This window comes from Sus scrofa, chromosome 15 (genome assembly GCF_000003025.6).
Source record: "Sus scrofa isolate TJ Tabasco breed Duroc chromosome 15, Sscrofa11.1, whole genome shotgun sequence".
Classification (NCBI taxonomy): Eukaryota; Metazoa; Chordata; class Mammalia; order Artiodactyla; family Suidae; genus Sus; species Sus scrofa.
The window spans coordinates 99756421-99774995 of NC_010457.5; the positions used below are offsets into that span (position 1 = coordinate 99756421).

Consider the following 18575-nt stretch of genomic DNA (forward strand, 5'->3'; position numbering starts at 1 on the left):
CCACAGCTCAGGGCAATGTCAGATCCTTAACCCACTGAGCAAGGCCAGGGATCGAACCTGCAATCTCATGGTTCCTGGTTGGATTTGTTTCCCCTGCACCATGATGGGAACTCCTATGAGGTATCCTTTACCATTTCATGAAATACTCTTTGAAAATACTTTTTAATAACTGTCTTCTAAAATTGAACACTTCAGTTGCTCCTAATTTTCTACATTGTTAAATTATGTTTCATTAAATATATACTCCTCAAAACTTCTAATGATTCTCTAGCCTAGATCCCTGAAAAGGAAATTACAATGTCAACGGAAAGGGGTTTTATAAAAGGCAATTAATTAATGTTACCAAATTGCTTTCCTGAAAGGCTATAGCAATTGTAGGAATCAGTTTTAAAATCTTTGCTTATTTGATCGCCCAAAGATAATTAATATTGTGTTAATTTGCATTTTCTAGAATACTAATGAAATTTATCATCTTTCACATATTTAATAACATTTGTACTTCTGTGAACTACCCTACCAATTTTTTCAATTAAAGTTAAAATAGTTTTATTTGTATAAGCTCTTATATAAAAAACAAACTTTATCACATTTATAGAAATATTTTTCCTGTTAGTTTACTTTTTTATGTTCTATAGTATACAGAATTTCTAAAGATTTATGAATGCAAAATGAGTAGTGTTTCATATTGTGATTTTATGTATCCTAAGCACAAATACTTACACACCCACGAGCAATATAGAGAATTCTCTCTTCTCTGCTTACAAGAAAACTGAGTATTATAATTTAGAAAAAAATTGATAATTAACAATAAAATTGTTTTTAATTTTTAATTTAATTTTTGAACTATAATTGAAACATAAAATTATATTAGTTTCAGGTGTACAATATAATGATTTGATATTTGTATACACTGTGAAATAATCACCACAGTAAGTCCATTTAACATCTATCACCATAGGGAGTTCCCGTCATGGCTTAGTGGTTAACGAATCTGACTACAACCATGAGGTTGCGGCTTCGATCCCTGGTCTTGCTCAATGGGTTGAGGATCCAGCGTTGCCTTGAGCTGTGGTGTAGGTTGCAGACGTGGCTCGGATCCCGTGTTGCTGTGGCACTGGTGTAGGCCAGTGGCTACAGCTCTGATTCAACCCCTAGCCTGGGAACCTCCATATGCTGCAAGAGCGGCCCAAGAAATGGCAAAAAGACAAAAAAAAAAAAAAAAAAAAACTATCACCATAATTACAATTTTTGTGTGTGTGTTGAGAACTTTTAAGACCCATTCTCTTTGCAATTTTCATTATGCAATACAGTATTATTAACTATCATCACCATGCTGTAATTTTACTTTTTGATATTGACATTTTAAAATGTTTATTTACCACTTCTTTTTCTCATTGTTAAATTATCTGCTTTGTTCTTTTGTGTGTTTTTCCCAGATGATTTTTTAATTATTGAAAGCTCTTTATAAAGATACTGAATAAGTTTGTCAGACACATTGTAGATGTTTTATCCAATTTTCTTTGGCCTTTTATTTTATGATGTTTAATTGTTTACATTTTAATATAGCATTAAAAAAATGTTTTCTACTTGAATATAGCAATGTTCTACTTTGGCATTTTTTTCATCATTTTTTGCACTTTACGTGCCCTTCTTGCAAGTTACCTGCAAAAGCTAAATATATATATCCTATGTCTTATTGATCTCACTTTGAGGGATCTCAGAAAAAAACAGCACTTGGGAAGAATAGGTGGTAGTGATGAGAGATGGGGAATTTATTGCATTTGGGGTTGGGAATCACAAGACTTGTTACCAGACAGAAATGGAAGTGGAGGGATTGAAGTTTGGAAAGTAAGTCAGTGACTGAGACCTGGTGGAGAAACAAGCAGAATCAGAGGAAGGACACAGCAGGGTGATGCTCCTCCCCAAGTGTGAGGGGAGTTTGCAGATGCAGATACTGCCCCGGCTTGCCTTGTGGACAGGTCCCCACCTCATAAAAATGAAATATAGAGGAAAACTCTGTGCAAATTAAACAGTATATGAGGCTGAGCTGGCCCCTGGGAGGGCTATGTGAGGCAGACATAAGCTGAACTGGAAGGGAAGGACTTTGATTTATGCATAAAGGGTTAAACTTGCCAACACTCCCCCTGAGAGCTGACGGGTAAACTCTCAGCAGCTTGATCACAATCTGGCCAATCGAATACGAGAGTGCCTTCTCCCAGGGGGTGGATCCATAGGCTGGGGCTGCAGAAACAGCAGCAGCTTGCAGCTGGGATTGCTTCCCTGTTCTGTTATTAGAGGGTTGAGATCATGGCTGGGAGAGAGTGCAGAAGTCGGCAGCTACTATGCAAGGTTATATATGAAGTTACCCACTCTAACATTGCTTATTAGTAAGAAATAAAAAGGAAATAAAATCCTGAGAGTCAAAAGGAGAAATGCTGTGTATGCGGCTATTGAGATAAAGGTCTATATCTACTTTGGAAGTTGTCCACAACACATGTAAGTGAGAAAAGCAAGCTGAAAATGATATGTAAAAAGTCTGGAGAGGCCTAAACTGTGAAACTGGTTGCTTTGGGTGAAGTTATGGTGGGAGTGAGGAGTAGGTCTTTCACTCACACACAATCACACACACAAATCAAAGCAAAAGCAACAAAAGAATTACCCATCTGCCAAGCATATTATATATATGTATGTATTTTATACTTTACATTTTAATTTTTCCTATATAGTTTTTAAAACTAAAATATATAAAGAACTCATATAGCTCAGTAACAAAAACCCAACAATCTGATTCAAATATAGGCAGAAGACTTGAATAGCTATTTTCCAAAGAAGGCATGCAGATGGCCAATAGGCACATGAAAAGATGCTCAACTCACTAATCACCAGGAAAATGTATATCAAAACCACAATGAGATGTCACTTCACACCTGTCAGAATAGCTATCATCAAAAAGACAAGAAATAATACATATATTGAAGAGGATGTGGTGAAAAGGAGCTCTCATGTATTGTTAGTGGAAATGTAAATTGCCACAGTCACTATGGAAAACAGTATGGAAGTTCCTAAAAAATATTAAAAATAAAACTACCATATGACCCAGCAATTCTACCTCTGTGTATATATCCAAAGAAAATGAAATCACTAATTTGAAAGGTTATATGCACCCCTGTGTACACGGCAGCATTATTCACAATAGCTAAGATATGGAAGCAATATAAGTGCCCATTGATAGAAGAGTGGATAAAGAAGATGTGGACTAGATGTGGAATAGTCAATGGAATACTACTCACCCATAAAAATGAAATCTTGCCATCTGTGACAACATAAATGGATTCTGAGGGTATTATACTAAGTGAAATAAGTCAGAGGTGAACAAATACTGCATGATTCCATGTATATGTGGCATCAAAAAAAAATAGCAAATGAACAAACAAAACTTACAGATACAGAGAATAGACTGATGGCTGCCAGAGAGGCAGGGAGTTGCAAGGAGGGCAAAATGGGTGAAAGGGATTAAGATGCACAAACTTCCAGTTGCAAAATAAGTCATGGAGATGTAATGTACAGCATGGTGACTTTAGTTGAAAATGTTGTATTGCAAATGTGAAAGGTACTAAGAAATTAAATCTTAAAAGTTCTCATCACAAGAACAAAACTTTTTTAACTTTGCATGCTGGCAGATAACTAGGCATATGCATTTTGCAATATATACAAATGTTGAATTGTACTATACACCTGAAACTAATATGATATGGAAGGTCAATTATGCTTCAATAAAAAATTACAAAATTTTGATTGCCGAAGAAAGATTACACTAGATTTACCATCGAAGGGAACTGTGAATCACATGCCTCAGAGAATACTTCTTTACCCCTTTGTGAGTTGTATGTGATGTGTGAATAGCAGTTTTGTCCAGTTTGCCATATGATCACTGTGCTGGAGGAATAGGAAATGCTGCTGAACTGTCATCCAGTAGGAGGAATCAATTCAGTCAGTCCCGAATGTCATTAGAAGATTTTCTGCAGCATTTGCCAGGATGAACAATTTACCTGATATTCCTTATTTACTCCATATGCTCTTTCCCCCTTTTTACCTGGCTGCTCAGTCTGCACTTTCCATTTCTCCTGTCCTGTCTCCTACCTTTGATCTCAGGTGCTCACCGAGAGCCAGGCTTTAGTTCTTTTTTATGCCGCAAGGGCTCCCTTTTAAATCTTAGGTATTCTCAGGCTTCTCCTTACACATTAGCAATTCACAATTCTCTGTGCTCATTTCTTCTCTTGGACTTTATATCTATATACCAAAAGCCTATCCGATATCTTTGATATCTTACATGTAGACACCCCAGAGGTATAAATGTATGAGACTGAATTATTTACCCACTCACCTACGTCCCCATTCTACTAACCCACCTGCTATATAGCTGTGATTTCCCAGTGCTATTCCCTGTTTGGATTAATGAATGGTAGGATCACCAATTGAGATCCCAAATCTAACATTAAAGACCCCATTCTAGCTCAAATGCTTTAGTTTAAACTTTTATCTTCTCTTGCCTGGGTTATCATGTTGGTCTCCTGTGTTAGTTTTCTAGGGCTCCCAATAGATGGCTTAAAATGACAGCAATTTATTGTCTGATACTCCTAGAGGCTAGAAGTTTAAAATCAAGGTGTTGGCAGAGCCACACTCCCTCCAAAACTTCTAAGAGTATCCTTCCTTGCCTCTTGCAGCTTCAGCAGCCTCCTTGGTTTGTCATAGCACAACACCAAGCTGCCTCCCTTTTTACATGGCAGTCTTCTCTGTGTATCCGAACTTCCCTCTTCTTAAAATGATACCAGTCATATTCTAGTAAGGAACCACCCGACTCCAGTATGACTTCATCTTAGTTTAACTATATCTGCAGCAACTCCACTGTCAAATAAGCTCACATTCTGAGGTACTATAGATTAGAACGTCAACATATTTTTTTTTGGCAGGGGACATAATCCAACTCCTATCATCTAAAACTGGCCTGTCATTTAAACCCTCAAATCTACTCTTCACTGTTGCCAGAGTAGTCTTTCTAAAATGCAAATACCCTCCTAAAAGCAGCCCAATAACAAAAGAATAATCCCAAATCAGTTAACATAAGATGTTCCAAATCACTTATACTTAACCATACCTTTTTCCTTACTTGTATTTTTTTAAAACCATCTTATTGCTGCTTCTTTCCACCACCTACCCAAAAATCTTCTATTCATTAAGTCTCAAGCACTTCCTCCTCTGTGGAAGCTTCTTCCCTCATCACATCCAGCAGAGTCATTTACCTCCTTGTTTGTGCTCAAATCTTTTTTTTTTTTTTTTTTTGCCATTTCTTGGGCCGCTCCCGCGGCATATGGAGGTTCCCAGGCTAGGGTCGAATCGGAGCTGTAGCTGCCAGCCTATGCCAGAGCCACAGCAACGCAGGATCCGAGCCGCGTCTGCAACCTACACCACAGCTCACGGCAACGCAGATCTTAACCCACTGAGCAAGGGCAGGGATCGAACCCAAAACCTCATGGTTCCTAGTCGGATTTGTTAACCACACTGCGCCACGACAGGAACTCCTGTGCTCAAATCTTTAAAAAGCTGTGGCAACCAAATATGCTATTGTCAAACTGGAACACTTTGAGAGGGAAGGGGCACTAAAGATAATTATTATTATGGAATTTTAAAATAGCAAGTGTATACATATGCCCCCACACGTCTATTTTTATGTTGGTAGAACTATAAGTAGTTCCATCCAAACATTGCTTTTGAAATAAGATTATTACTTACAATAATAAAAAAAATTGAAGTAAAAATTTTATAATTATCTTAAAGAGTTTAAGCAGGATAACTTTTCTTAGTATATATACACGTTCTTTAACTTCTTAGAAAATATCTCTGATATTTTCTTGGAGAATATACTTTAAATATGGTCTCATTGTTTTTAATTTTTAAGGTGAAATTGTCCATAGTCTTTTGCAAAGTTTCATTTCATGGTTACTAAATTTTAAATGGCTGACACTTTTAACTGACTCTTCACTACAGACTATAATATTTTAAATTAGAATATACTCTATGGTGCTTGAACAAATTGCTAATTAAAGAAGCTCTTCTTTTTGTTTGTATTGAAAAGTATAATTATATAGCTCAAATACTTCCATAGGCACTGGATCATTATACTTTTTGCCTCTATTCTTAGCATCTTTTAAAAAATAAATATTACTACAGAAAAGAAATTCATCAAATCTATACTTCTTTTGAATGTTTACCAAATTTTAATGCTGCAAAATCAAAGGCCTTCTTGACTCATTTCACTTTGGTAAATATGAATTTGTCCAAAGAAACACAGATGACCAGACTGAATGTTCTTTACCTAAGTTTAGATATGTCATTTGAGCTCTCAATATTTATTTTGTTCTATTTTTTTTTCCTTTGCTTTAATAGAGAGACAGAATTCAATGACTTTCGGCTTGTAAGCCTTCTAAAAAAACATAGTTCACTAAAAGTTTCAAAAACCAAAAGTTTTTGATACTCCATTGATTGATCAATCTAGTTAAAGACTTCCAAGTAATTTTGAACAATATTCTATCAACGTTTAGAGGATTCGCTTTCAAAAAGCTCCATTTCTCTGTAGTACACCTGGATTGATTTACCAAGCAATTCTTCAAAAGTTCAGTGTTAAGATCCAATTGATAGATAAGTAGCCAAGAGAGTAAGAAAGAGAGTGTGTGTATGTGTGTGTGCATAGCTGTGTGCACACATGAGGGAGACAGAGACAGAGGGAGAGAACTGTAGGGGAGGAAAAGTGGTGAAAAGTGGTTGATGCGATGACATTACACTGCTGGGCTTCTTCCCAGAATCTGTATTTTCAGGTTAACACCAATGGCTTAAGCAGCTTGTTTTATCAGGATAAATAGTCCAACGCTGGAATAAAAGTACAATGATATGTCTCTAAAAATAAAGTCATTCTCTAAAACAGAGGGAAATCAGTCTGTTTTTGTTTGTTTGTTTTTTGTTTTTATTTCAATGACTAGTTGATATACGGTCTTCTCAAATCCTTTTCAAAATAAGCACAATAAGATCACTTTTCAGACTCCCATAGGTGTTTATGTGTCAAAATAAATGATAAAATACAAGTTCCTAATAGACAAACTGACATCCTAACTACCTACCTACTTGGCAGTTAAAATATCCTGTTATAATAAAGTCCTACTTAATAGCTTTTGGGAACTATCCTGCTATTCGTTTTATAAAAATAGAAATTAATCAGAAGTCTCGTGTACTGTCCAAGCAGAGCCTGATGAAGAGCCACTAGGTAATGCCTTTGCTAGGACTTTCACGGTACCTCATACTGGTTCAGGAACATGTGGAGCTGCTGAACGCTGATTCTCAGGTCAGTCTCGTTGAACTCATAAGGAATATTCCACCCCAGGGGTCCAAATTTCCGTCTCTCTTGCACCAGAGCATGAAAGAAACAGAGGCCATACAGTAATTTCTTGAATTCTTCCTGTAATGAGAAGAAATGGTGTAACATCATTATTTTTTCTCCTAACATTGCATTATGCTTATCACATTTTTAAAGTGAAAGTAATTAATTCATTTTGCTAATAAATATGTCCATCTCAAAGTAAAACTAAAACAGAATTCACCGTTTCTACCAGCTATTCAGGCAAAACTACCCATTTGTATGCACATTCAGTTGACACACACAGCTACTATGTACACTATGCCTTCGGAAAGCATACTAGGCTAGTCTAATTTAACATTACCTAACAGGGTTTTGGGAGTTTCAATTTGGGCATCACAAGGCAAGAAGTGTGAATTCCAATATTTGGTCCCAGATGACCATAGAGAAATTTCAAAGGAGACAACTCAAAAAGAAGCTCTACAAACATTTTGAGATTGAAATTTTGGGCAGCCTCATGGTTTTTCTGGTTACTCTTAGGTAATAGAAAGTCCTATATTGGAGTTCCGTCGTGGAGCAGTGGAAACGAATCTGACTAGGAACCAAGAGGTTGCAGGTTTGATACCTGGCCTTGCTTAGTGGGTTAAAGATCTGGCATTGCCGTGAGTATGGTGTAGGTCGCAGACGCGGCTGGGATCTGATGTTGCTGTGGCTGTGGTTTAGGCTGGCAGCTGTAGCTCCGATTGGACCTCTAGCCTGGGAACCTGCATATGCCATGGGTATGGCCCTAAAAAGCAAGGAAAAAAAAAAAAAGTCCAGTAGTCACCATTGATTGCAAAGCCAGCCTTGATTTAGAAATTAGAAAGCACGATGTGGGAGTTCCCATTGTGGTGCAGTGGAAACAAATCTGACTAGTATCCATGAGGATATGGGTTCCATCCCTGGCCTTGTTCAGTGGGTCAGTGATCTGGCATTGCCGTGAGCTGTGGTGTAAGTTGCAGATGTGGCTCGGATCCCGCATTGCTGTGGCTATGGTGTAGGCCAGCAGCTGCAGCTCCCATTCGAACTTCCATATGCCGCAGGTACGGCCCTGAAAAGCAAGAGAAAAAAAAGTACGATGTAATATATTTACCATTTATATCCTCCACAAAGAGGATGTAAAAGTGGTCAAAATAGAGCTTGAGAGATACATGAGCTGATACATGTGCCCAGCAGCTGGGATGGAGTGGGAAAATGCAAAACTCAGTCTATGGCCATGTGGGCGCCATATGATGATGGGCTGTGGGATGGAAATGGGTAGCCCTCCTCAGATGGTGGACCAATCTGATGTGAATTCCAGGGAGCAAGACAGGGAGCTGGACCAGAAGTGTCAGCCAGTGGTCATTTTAAAGTTTCCTGTTTAAGAGAGCTTGTGTCGGAGGATAAGGAAACTCCAACAGCAAGAGCCTGTATGAAGTGAAGTCTGGAGTGTCAGAAACAGCCGGCTGCAGGGGAGGCACAGCCAGGGGTGATGGGGTCACAGAGAGGTCTGCCAGGGGAGCCAAAAGGAACCTATGAAAGAACTCACAAGGCAAAAAGTCAGCTTTAAATCCCTGCCAAGTGCAAAGAGCTTCTGGCTAAAGCAGTCCAGAATAGGAACCTCTGCCTTTCCTGCCTCACCCCTGTACATGCTCTGATCTGAGTGATCAGTATCAGCAGCTATCGTGTGCAGGAGGAGTTACAAAAAGAAAGATCTTCACCAGGCACATGAAAAGTGCTCAACATTAATAGTTATTAGAGAAATGCACATTAAACCACAATGAGGTACACCTCACACTGGTCAAAATGGCCACCATCAAAAAGACCACAAATACCAAATGCTGGAGAGGGTGTAAAGAAAAGAGTACCCTCCTACACTACTGGTGGGAGTGTAAATTGGTGCAGCCACTATGTGAAACAGTATGAAGTTTCCTTAAAAAACTAAAAATAGGGAGTTCCCGTCATGGCGCAGGGTTAACGAATCCGACTAAGAACCATGAGGTTGCGGGTTCGATCCCTGTCCTTGCTCAGTGGGTTAAGGATCCGGCGTTGCTGTGAGCTGTGGTGTAGGTTGCAGACGCGGCTCAGATCCCACGTTGCTGTGGCTCTAGCATAGGCTGGTGGCTACAGCTTCGATTAGACCCCTAGCTGGGAACCTCCATATGCCGCGGGAGCGGCCCGAGAAATGGCAAAAAGACAAAAAGGCCAAAAAAACAAAAAAACAAAAAAAACCCCCTAAAAATAGAATTATCATATGACCCAGCAATTCCACTCCTGGGTATATATCCAGAAAGAACTCAAAAAATCTAATCCAAAAAGATAACACACCCCAATGTTCACAGCAGCACTATTCACAATAGACAAGACATGGAACAACCCAAGCACCCATCAATAGATGATTGGGTCAGTATACACGATGGAATATTACTCGGCCACATAAAAGAATGAAATATTGCCATTTGTAGCAACATGGATGGACCTAGAGAATATTATACTTAGTGAAATAAGTCAAAGAAAGACAAATACTATGATATCACTTGTGTGTAGAATATGAAAAATAAAACAAATCTATATATAAATAGAAAACAGACTCACAGACATAGAAAACAAACTTATGGTTCCAAAGGGGAGAGGAAGGGAAGAAGGGGCAAATTAGAAGTATGGGATTAACAGATACTATTAAACTAATTATTAAACATAAGATAGATAAGCAACAAGGATTTATTTACTGTATAGCAGAAGGGATTATATTCATTATATTGTAATAACATATAATGGAATATAACTTGAAAAAATATAACTGAGTCACTTTTCTATACACCTGAAACTAAGACAACTACAATAAAAAAAAGAAAGATGCCAACTCTATCTTCTTTCCCCAGTGGAATGAAGCCCACCAATTAGAGGCTGAAGGTGAGATGCTACAGAGTTGAAACCTACATTTTGAATAATGTAGGTTATTCATTCAAATTCAAAGTATTGCTTAATATATTGTGTTGCACTTTCTGGTGTCTGAAGCAAGATTGGCTTTGCAGTGCAATAACTACAGGTCATTTTATTACTAGATGGTAACCAGGAAAGCCATAAGACTGTCCAAAGTTTCATCCAAGGGCTGGGGGGCACTTTCCCTCATGGAATAAAATTGAAAGGGAGAGTAAGAAGGTAGCATAAATTCAATCACATAGGTGAGAGAAGAAAAGTTAAACATGCTGTGCTAATTCTGCAACTGTTTTGGATAATCAGTGAACTGGGCAAATCAATAAGTGTGTTGAAGTGGGAGCCAGGCTTCTCACTGTAGCAGAAGGGACATGCAACTGTGGAAGGAGGAAAAGCAAGAAAGAACCATGGGCAAATGAACTGAAGTTGGAGGTATTGCTACAAATTTGTTATTTCTAAAAGCTATGAGTGTTTCTGTGTGCATGAACTCGTTTGTATGTATTATATGTACATACATATATTTGTACATATGGCTATATATAATACATGTATATATTTTCAAGTTCTCTCCACAAAAAGGGTCAGAATCACAGACAGTAAATGCAGTAGCAAGGAGCTCATCCAGCATCCAGCTCTTGGTCTCTAATACCATTCACCACTATATAGGAACCAGGGTTCTTCAGAAACATGGCTGATCCCAGGACTAGAAAAGTAAATAATAAATGATGGGACCTACAGCAAGTACAAAAGGATCTTCCACTGACCAATTCTGGGACAACTTAAACAAAAGACTTAAGAATAGTAATGAATTGTAAACCACTGGAAAAATTCATGAGACCACACCAATAAAAGATAAATAGGGTAGAAGGGAGGGCTGTTGTTGACAATAGCATGGCAAGTGTCAAATGTGGAGGGAGAAATGGAGTTGGAGTGGCCACAGGGAATAAGTGGGTCAAGCAAGAATCATCATTGGCTACTAAATCTGGGTCACGGCAGATTTTGATAAGGAACAGGATATTTTTTTTCGGCCGCATCCATGGCATGTGGAAGTTCCTGGGCCAGGGACTGAACCCATGCCACAGCAGTGACCCAGGCTGCTGCAATGACACTGCCAGATCCTTAACCCACTGAGCCACCAGGGAACTCCAAGGACTAGGATATTTGCATGGTCCAAAATGTCTCCTCACAGACTGATTATTGGCTTCAAGGGGCAAAGCCGTTATATAGTGAAAAAATCAAATCACATTTTGTCTGGGTGAACAAAATTGGTATCATCAGTTAGGGATAAACAGGCATCATGAGATATTCCGAGGATGTGACTTCACCCATGTCCTGGTGTGGATGAGGATGGAGAACTTGAACCAAGTCACGAGGAAATAAACAAGCCCAGAGTGAGAAATGTTCTATTAAAAACAACAGGGGGTGATGAATCCTTCAGAAATGTCAGTGTCATCAAAGACAGAGAAAGGCTGAGGCCATGGTCCAGATTAAAGAAGAAAAGGAGACATGGCAACTGAATGTGATACTAACCCTGGATCAATCCGTGGTGAACAGGGAAAATGCTCTAAAGGACATTACTACATCAACCGACAAACGGGGGACACAAACAGGAGATTAGATATGATAGTGTATTCTTGTTAAATTTACTAAAATAATAACTGTAATGGGATAAGATACTCTCTCTATTCTTAAGACATATACACTGCAGTATTTATTTAGGAATAAAGGACAGTGACTTAAGTAACTTACCTATAGCTGGTCATGTTAATGGGAGGCAAATACAGGTAAAGAGCATAAGATGGTTCTTTGTACTACTTTTATACTTGCAACTTCAAGTTTAAAATGATTTCCAAATAAAATGTCAAAACAGAAGAATTATGGTGTGCTGCTTGGTAATCTGAGGTTTTGGTTTGGACTTCTCATGCCTGTGACTACCACTAGAGAGACCTCTGGATCTAGAAGAACGGGCGGGGGAGTAAAATTTTGCAAAAGGGCTTCTGTCCAGCCATCATGTGCAGAAATGCCCTCACCACTTACCTAGGAGTAACCTGCTCTCTCTGGGCCAAATAAATGCAAAATTTTGTCCTATAGAAGGTCTCGGATGCTCAGGATAAGGTCTGACTTAATTTTAAATACAGGCCCTCTTTTGTTTTTCAGTACCCCAGATTTTCATTTAATGAAAGCACTTCTTCATTCTTAAGGCAATCTTTTGATGTGTACTGAAAACATATTCCAACACCAAGAGTGTGAGTTTTTTAATGGTAAAAATTTACCAAGGTTCACAACCTCTCTTAAAAAGAAACCCTTCCATTTTTAATTACGGCAAAACACTGTGAAACAATTTTAGGTCACAGACATTCACATACAGAATTCTAATCATGAAAGCAGTGGGTGGCTTCCCTGCTTGCCGGGTGATGCTGGAAAAAAAAAAAAAAGACTATGAGCCCCATCAATCAGGGAGTAAAATCATTTTGGCTCTCATTATAGTTATATGGAGGAAATATTTTTATGTTTTAATTTAAAGATATGGCTCCAAATAGCAAAGGGCTCAGTTAATATCCTGAAACAAGATTCCCAACCTTGCAGATCTGTACTGGGAATGGCTTACAGCTGACTTTCTAAATAGAAAGCTGCATAATTAATGACACCCCACAAGATCTCAGCTGAGCAGGAATGAGGCTGGTGGTAAAATTAAAATAAAATATTAATAAAATTGACTTCAGTACAGTCAATAATCAGTAATCAAAACCAACTGCACTACAATGCAGGAGGCCTATTTAATTTTCAGTTTTACTCAGCACACACATCCAGGATCATCAGGGACCACTTGAATTGCTTTACAGGGCTGAGGTAACAAGACTTAGCCATTACTAACAGGCTTTTTGCAGCTGCCAAAGAACTCAGGGTCAGAGATCGGGTCCATGAGGTAAGATCGAATGATATTAGCCCGTAAACCTTTCGGTGCCTCGTTGGTCATTTTCACTCCATTCTGCAGTACAGACACCGGGAAAGTTGGAGATGGGTAACTTGTCAGCCAAAGTCGGAAATCTGGGTGTGTTGTTTCTGCACTTAACTCCTGCAGAAAAAAAAAAAAAAAAGAAAGAAATGAGATACAAAAAAGTACATAAAATGCAAGAATTATCTCTAGCTAGCATGCGCATGGGATGGGCTGCAAGTGGGAGGAAGCATTTTTACAAAATATAGCTTATTGCTGCAGTTTAAGGCAAAAGCCGTAAAAATCCAATTCTGTTCCTGAAACAACATATTTCACTGACAAGGCCCAGACTGTCACCATCCTCCTTGATACAATTAAATCACGTGACTGGAAGGTTTACAAAGGCATTACATAACCCAGAGTTGGCCCCAGTAAAGACGAAGACATTCCCCCAAATCTTGTGTCTTCACTGATGTTGCTGAAATATTTACAGAAATATTTCTCTGCCCTAGATCCAGATCAAGAATGATGCCTTCTTCTTGCTGTAACCAGGTTGTGAGAATAAGCAATGCATTCAGAAAAATCAATATTAAACCAAATAGGCATTAAAAAAAGAGGTTTTTGAAAGATGAGGAGAACTAGTATATCCTGAAGCATTAAACCATATCACTATTAGCGACACTGTTTATGGGGATAGTCAGGCCAGCTCTGTGGAGGATGACAGAACCCTCACTAATGACCATCATGAAGGCTGCACAGAGCCTTGGAATCAAGGGTCTTTCCTTCCCTCCTGTTGTAACCCACTCCCTAATGCTAACTCCTCCAATTGTCCATGTCAGTGGTTTCTATATTTTTAAATTGCAAATCTTTAACAGTTAAAAAAAAATATTTGTACATTCATGTGGTGAAGGGGCGGGCAGGGGAATCTGTAGGATGCTTAGGTACCCCAGGTATCTTCTTTAATAAATGGCGAAGCCACCATCTTTTCCTCCTACAGCTGCCCTACGCCCAGTGACTTGAATAGCATGACTCATGGGACTTTGGGCCAAGTTCACCATCCACTGGGGACAGCTCTTCTCTCCTAGATGACTCTCTGATAGACATGTATGCGATAATTCAACAGGTCATGAGAAAGACCTAGAGATAGGGGAACCATGAGGAAACAGACACAAATATAAAGCCCCTAATTTAAGGCCTGAAGCATGAGTAGATGTTAGTAAGGCCAAAAAATATTAAAGGAGAGTTTTTCGGAGAGAAATAACATCAATTATGGAGGCAGACATTCTTGAGAAAGTGTGCTACCCCGGTGAAAGTGAAAAGAAGGTCTCATCACTAGAGCACAGAAGTCAGGATGGAAAGTGGCCTGAGACAGAACCGGAGAGGCAGCCAAGTTCAGATGAAGGGTGTTTTAAGCTAGGACGGGCTGTGAACTTTGTCTTCACACAGTGGGAAGCCATCAAAAGGTTTTAAATGGTGAGGCATTATTCATTCACTAGGTCAGTTAAGTATTTATTGATTCCGTCCTATGAGCCAGGCACTATTCAAGTGCTAGAGATAAACCAGAGAACAAAACAGTGCTCACATTCTAGTGGGAGATGCAGACAAAATAAAATGGTGACAAGTGGCATGAAGAACAATGCATCTGCTCCCTAAGTATCAGCTGGATGCCTGGATAGGGAAAGTTATGTCAATTTAGTAGCCTAAGGGATGTGAGTTAGGAGAGGGCTGGAGTCACATGTCATTACAGTGGATACATTTTTCTCTGTTTTTTGAAATCAAACTTCAGGTTCTCTATTTACTCAGTTGAGCTACGTGGGGTTTTCATCCAGGAAATTCTGCCTACCAAAATAGGGAAGTACAGTGATCCACTGCCAGGAGGGTGTGAGGAGTGCTCTTTGGCTTCAGATTCATCCTCTGTGGCAGGGGCACCGACTAAGTGGGTGAGACGTGAGTTAAAGAAAAGTTACATCCAGAAGCCTTTTGGTTTGGAGGAACCACACAAATTTCACCCTGAAAAGACTTCTTTGTTGTTTTTGATCCACTGCTGCCACAAGTAAATTGGTTTCTGTCTACCTTGTGGTTTATTCCCATCTTTTTTATTTTTATTTTTTTGTCTTTTTGGGGTAACATCTGCGGCATATGGAGATTCCCAGACAGGGGTAGAATTGGAGCTGTAGCTGCCGGCCTATGCCACAGCCACAACAACATCAGATCCGAGCTGCATCTGCAACCTACACCACAGCTCACAGCAACGCCAGATCCTTAACCCACTGGGTGGGGCCAAGGATCAAACCCGTGTCCTCATGGATACTAGTCGGGTTCATTAACTGCCGAACCACGACGGGAACTCCTGCTCCCATCTTTGAGACGGATCCTCTGGATTAAAGAGCTTTCTGACACATAGGATGAACCCTTGCCCGTGGTAGAAGGGATCTGGTGAGGTTGGCCATGTGCTGTCCTCTGGATCCCCATAGGAGCCCATCTCCCCTGTAATCCAGCCTTGCTGCTAACCTGCAACCCTCAGATTGAGGATGGGAATGGAGTTACTTAGATGGTATGTCTATTACCAATTATATAAGGGGACACAATCTCACAGAAATACACTAGCATTTTTACCTCACAAACTCTCTCAAGGGTTGGCATCCAAGAGGTGGCGAGGTGACAATTCTGAAGAACAACCCATGTTCCTTCTTTGATAGCTTTTTCTAACATCTTCATAGCTATGGGCCCTTGGCCTTGACCAAGAGATAAAGAGCTAAGCTTTGATCCTCCATATCCCTGTGTACGAGAATAGTGAAGAAGTTATTTAAAATCACATTTTACAGAAGAATCAATAACATCATGACAGGAAGTGTTAATATTAAATATATTAAAATTTAATGATATAGCAACTCCCAAAGTTCCCAAACACATAGAGCCCTAGAAACCTCTTACTGATTAAGAAGCCAATAAACAGATAAAAAGCAAGCCAATTCAAGTAGGGAACAGTCGCAGTAATAAATGAAAATGTCTGTAGGGTTTTTGATTGTTGAGATAAGGACAGGAAAAAATGAAGAAGACTTTTACTATGAGGAAGTGATGGAAGAGCCTGGTTATCATGCAGCAACTCCTATTCAAAGCCGAAAAGAAAACTATGAATAGACAAATGAACTTGCCCAGCTCCCTCCAAATTTTTGAATAATTATTATTATTATTATTTTTTTTTTTTTTTTTTTTTTGTCTTTTGTCTTTTTTGTTGTTGTTGCTATTTCTTGGGCCGCTCCCACGGCATATGGAGGCTCCCAGGCTAGGGGTCTAATCGGAGCTGTAGCCACCGGCCTACGCCAGAGCCACAGCAACGCGGGATCCGAGCCGCGTCTGCAACCTACACCACAGCTCACGGCAACGCCGGATCATTAACCCACTGAGCAAGGGCAGGGACCGAACCCACAACCTCATGGTTCCTAGTCGGATTCGTTAACCACTGCGCCACAACGGGAACTCCCTGAATAATTATATTTTAACTAATTTGGCTACTACCTAAAATTCAGAAGGGGAAAAACCCATTAGCTCCTAATTCCCATTCGAGTTTATTTAAAGAATCCTGTGGGAATATTTACTTGGAATGCATTTCTCCTACATCCTAAATCATCTGCATCTTCCTGATACCATGTCTATGACTCCCTGGTCTTTATTTCTAGGGCTGTTACCACCCAAATTCCATTCTGGAAGAGAACTTGACTTATGGGAGCAGTGGAGGAGTAGGCCCTGCCTGAATGTCCACAGCAGACTGACACAAGCAGTTAGAAGCAGCAGAAAACAAAATAGAGTTTTAAGGTACCTGGTCATCAGCAAATTTTAGAAGAGCAGCCATGGGATCCGCCCCAGGAGAGAGCACAAAAATCAGTGGTGCACAGCAGTTACTGTCAGCAAATGCCTTGGACAGATCAAATGGAGGTGGTTCAATGAATGCACGCCCCAATCTGTTAGTTATAAATTCTTGTAGCATTGGAATAACCTAGAAAGGACAAGAATATATTTGAAGGAATATTTAAAATCTGCCTAAAACATTAAAAGCATCACATTTGAAGGTATTTTATTATTTATTGATTGATTTTTGGCTGCACCTATGGCTTATGGAAGTTTCCAGGCCAGGGACTGAATCTGCACCACAGCAGCGACAACACTGGCTCCTTAAACCCTGGAACCACAAAAGAACTCCTCAACTGTGCTTTAAAACAATGGACTCTAGAGTTCCTGTTGTGGCACAGTGGGTTAAGAACCTGACATAGTGTCTGTGAGGATGTAGATTTGATCCCTTGCCTTGCTCAGTGGGTTAAGGATCTGATGTTGCTGCAAGCTGCAGCTTTAGTGTGCAGCTGAAGGTGTGATTTGACTCCTAGACAGGAAATTTATGAGTGCCTTGGGTGTGGCCTTAAAAATAAAAAATTAAAAAATTAAAACAATGGATTCTATCTACATCACTTAGGTATTGAAAAAGATTGGTAAAGAGTCAAAGGCATTACTTTATATAGTTGTCTTTTAGATGGAAAGAAACTAAATGTTATTTAAATAATAAAAGGTGAGTGGTTAGTGATGCCAGAATTTAAAGGCATTTTTCTTCATTTTAGTGAGTATTTAACACGTCCTGGATGAAGAATATAAGAAACATTAATTCTTAAGTTTTAAAAGGCTATGTTCCAAAGTCCACAACTCAAAAGTAGAAATTCTAACATGGTTTATATAATACTATACCACCAAGAAAGAAGTGATATAGCTGAAAAAGGAAAAGTATTGTGGAAGAGAAACAAGCCATACTCCTAAGAAACAGGTAAAACTACATTGCATAAATCTTCTGATAACATGACTGTGCATTTTCTGGGAGCATTTTGAGAAAGAGTAGAACTTTGGGGCTTGGGGGTGACTTTCAGGCACTGAAGCAGGAGTGGAAATGCATTAAGCAGCATGACTGATGTACAGCCCCAGGTACACCTTTCCTTCTTTCTGGTGAAAGGTCTACACCTGGCATCTCTGGGCGATGGTGCAAATGAGTGACAAGAACACAAAGAATTTTTTGAAAGTTTCAGAATCACTTCAACTGGACACCTGCTTCTATCTCAAGCATGGAACTTTAAATTAGGAGGGCAACTCCACCAGCCTATGACTTTTTTGTACTTAAAGCAAATAGCAGGAGCAATTGCAGATACCAAGAATTTCAAAAAGACAGTATTCTCTGAAGAAAGTTACAAATATTTCCAAATTTTAATAGTGCACTCTCTGAAACATCTATTCACACAAGGT

At 39.3% G+C, this 18575-nt stretch overlaps 1 protein-coding gene across 1 annotated transcript in view; it reads right to left on the reverse strand.

The window, feature by feature from the left end:
* DNAH7 (dynein axonemal heavy chain 7) overlaps positions 1-18575 on the reverse strand; it is a 265071-nt gene that overhangs the window by 34143 nt on the left and 212353 nt on the right. Inside the window, 4 exon segments of the mRNA XM_021075816.1 lie at positions 7346-7507; positions 13236-13436; positions 15912-16073; positions 17116-17292. Coding sequence (XP_020931475.1) covers positions 7346-7507; positions 13236-13436; positions 15912-16073; positions 17116-17292 — 702 coding nt within the window.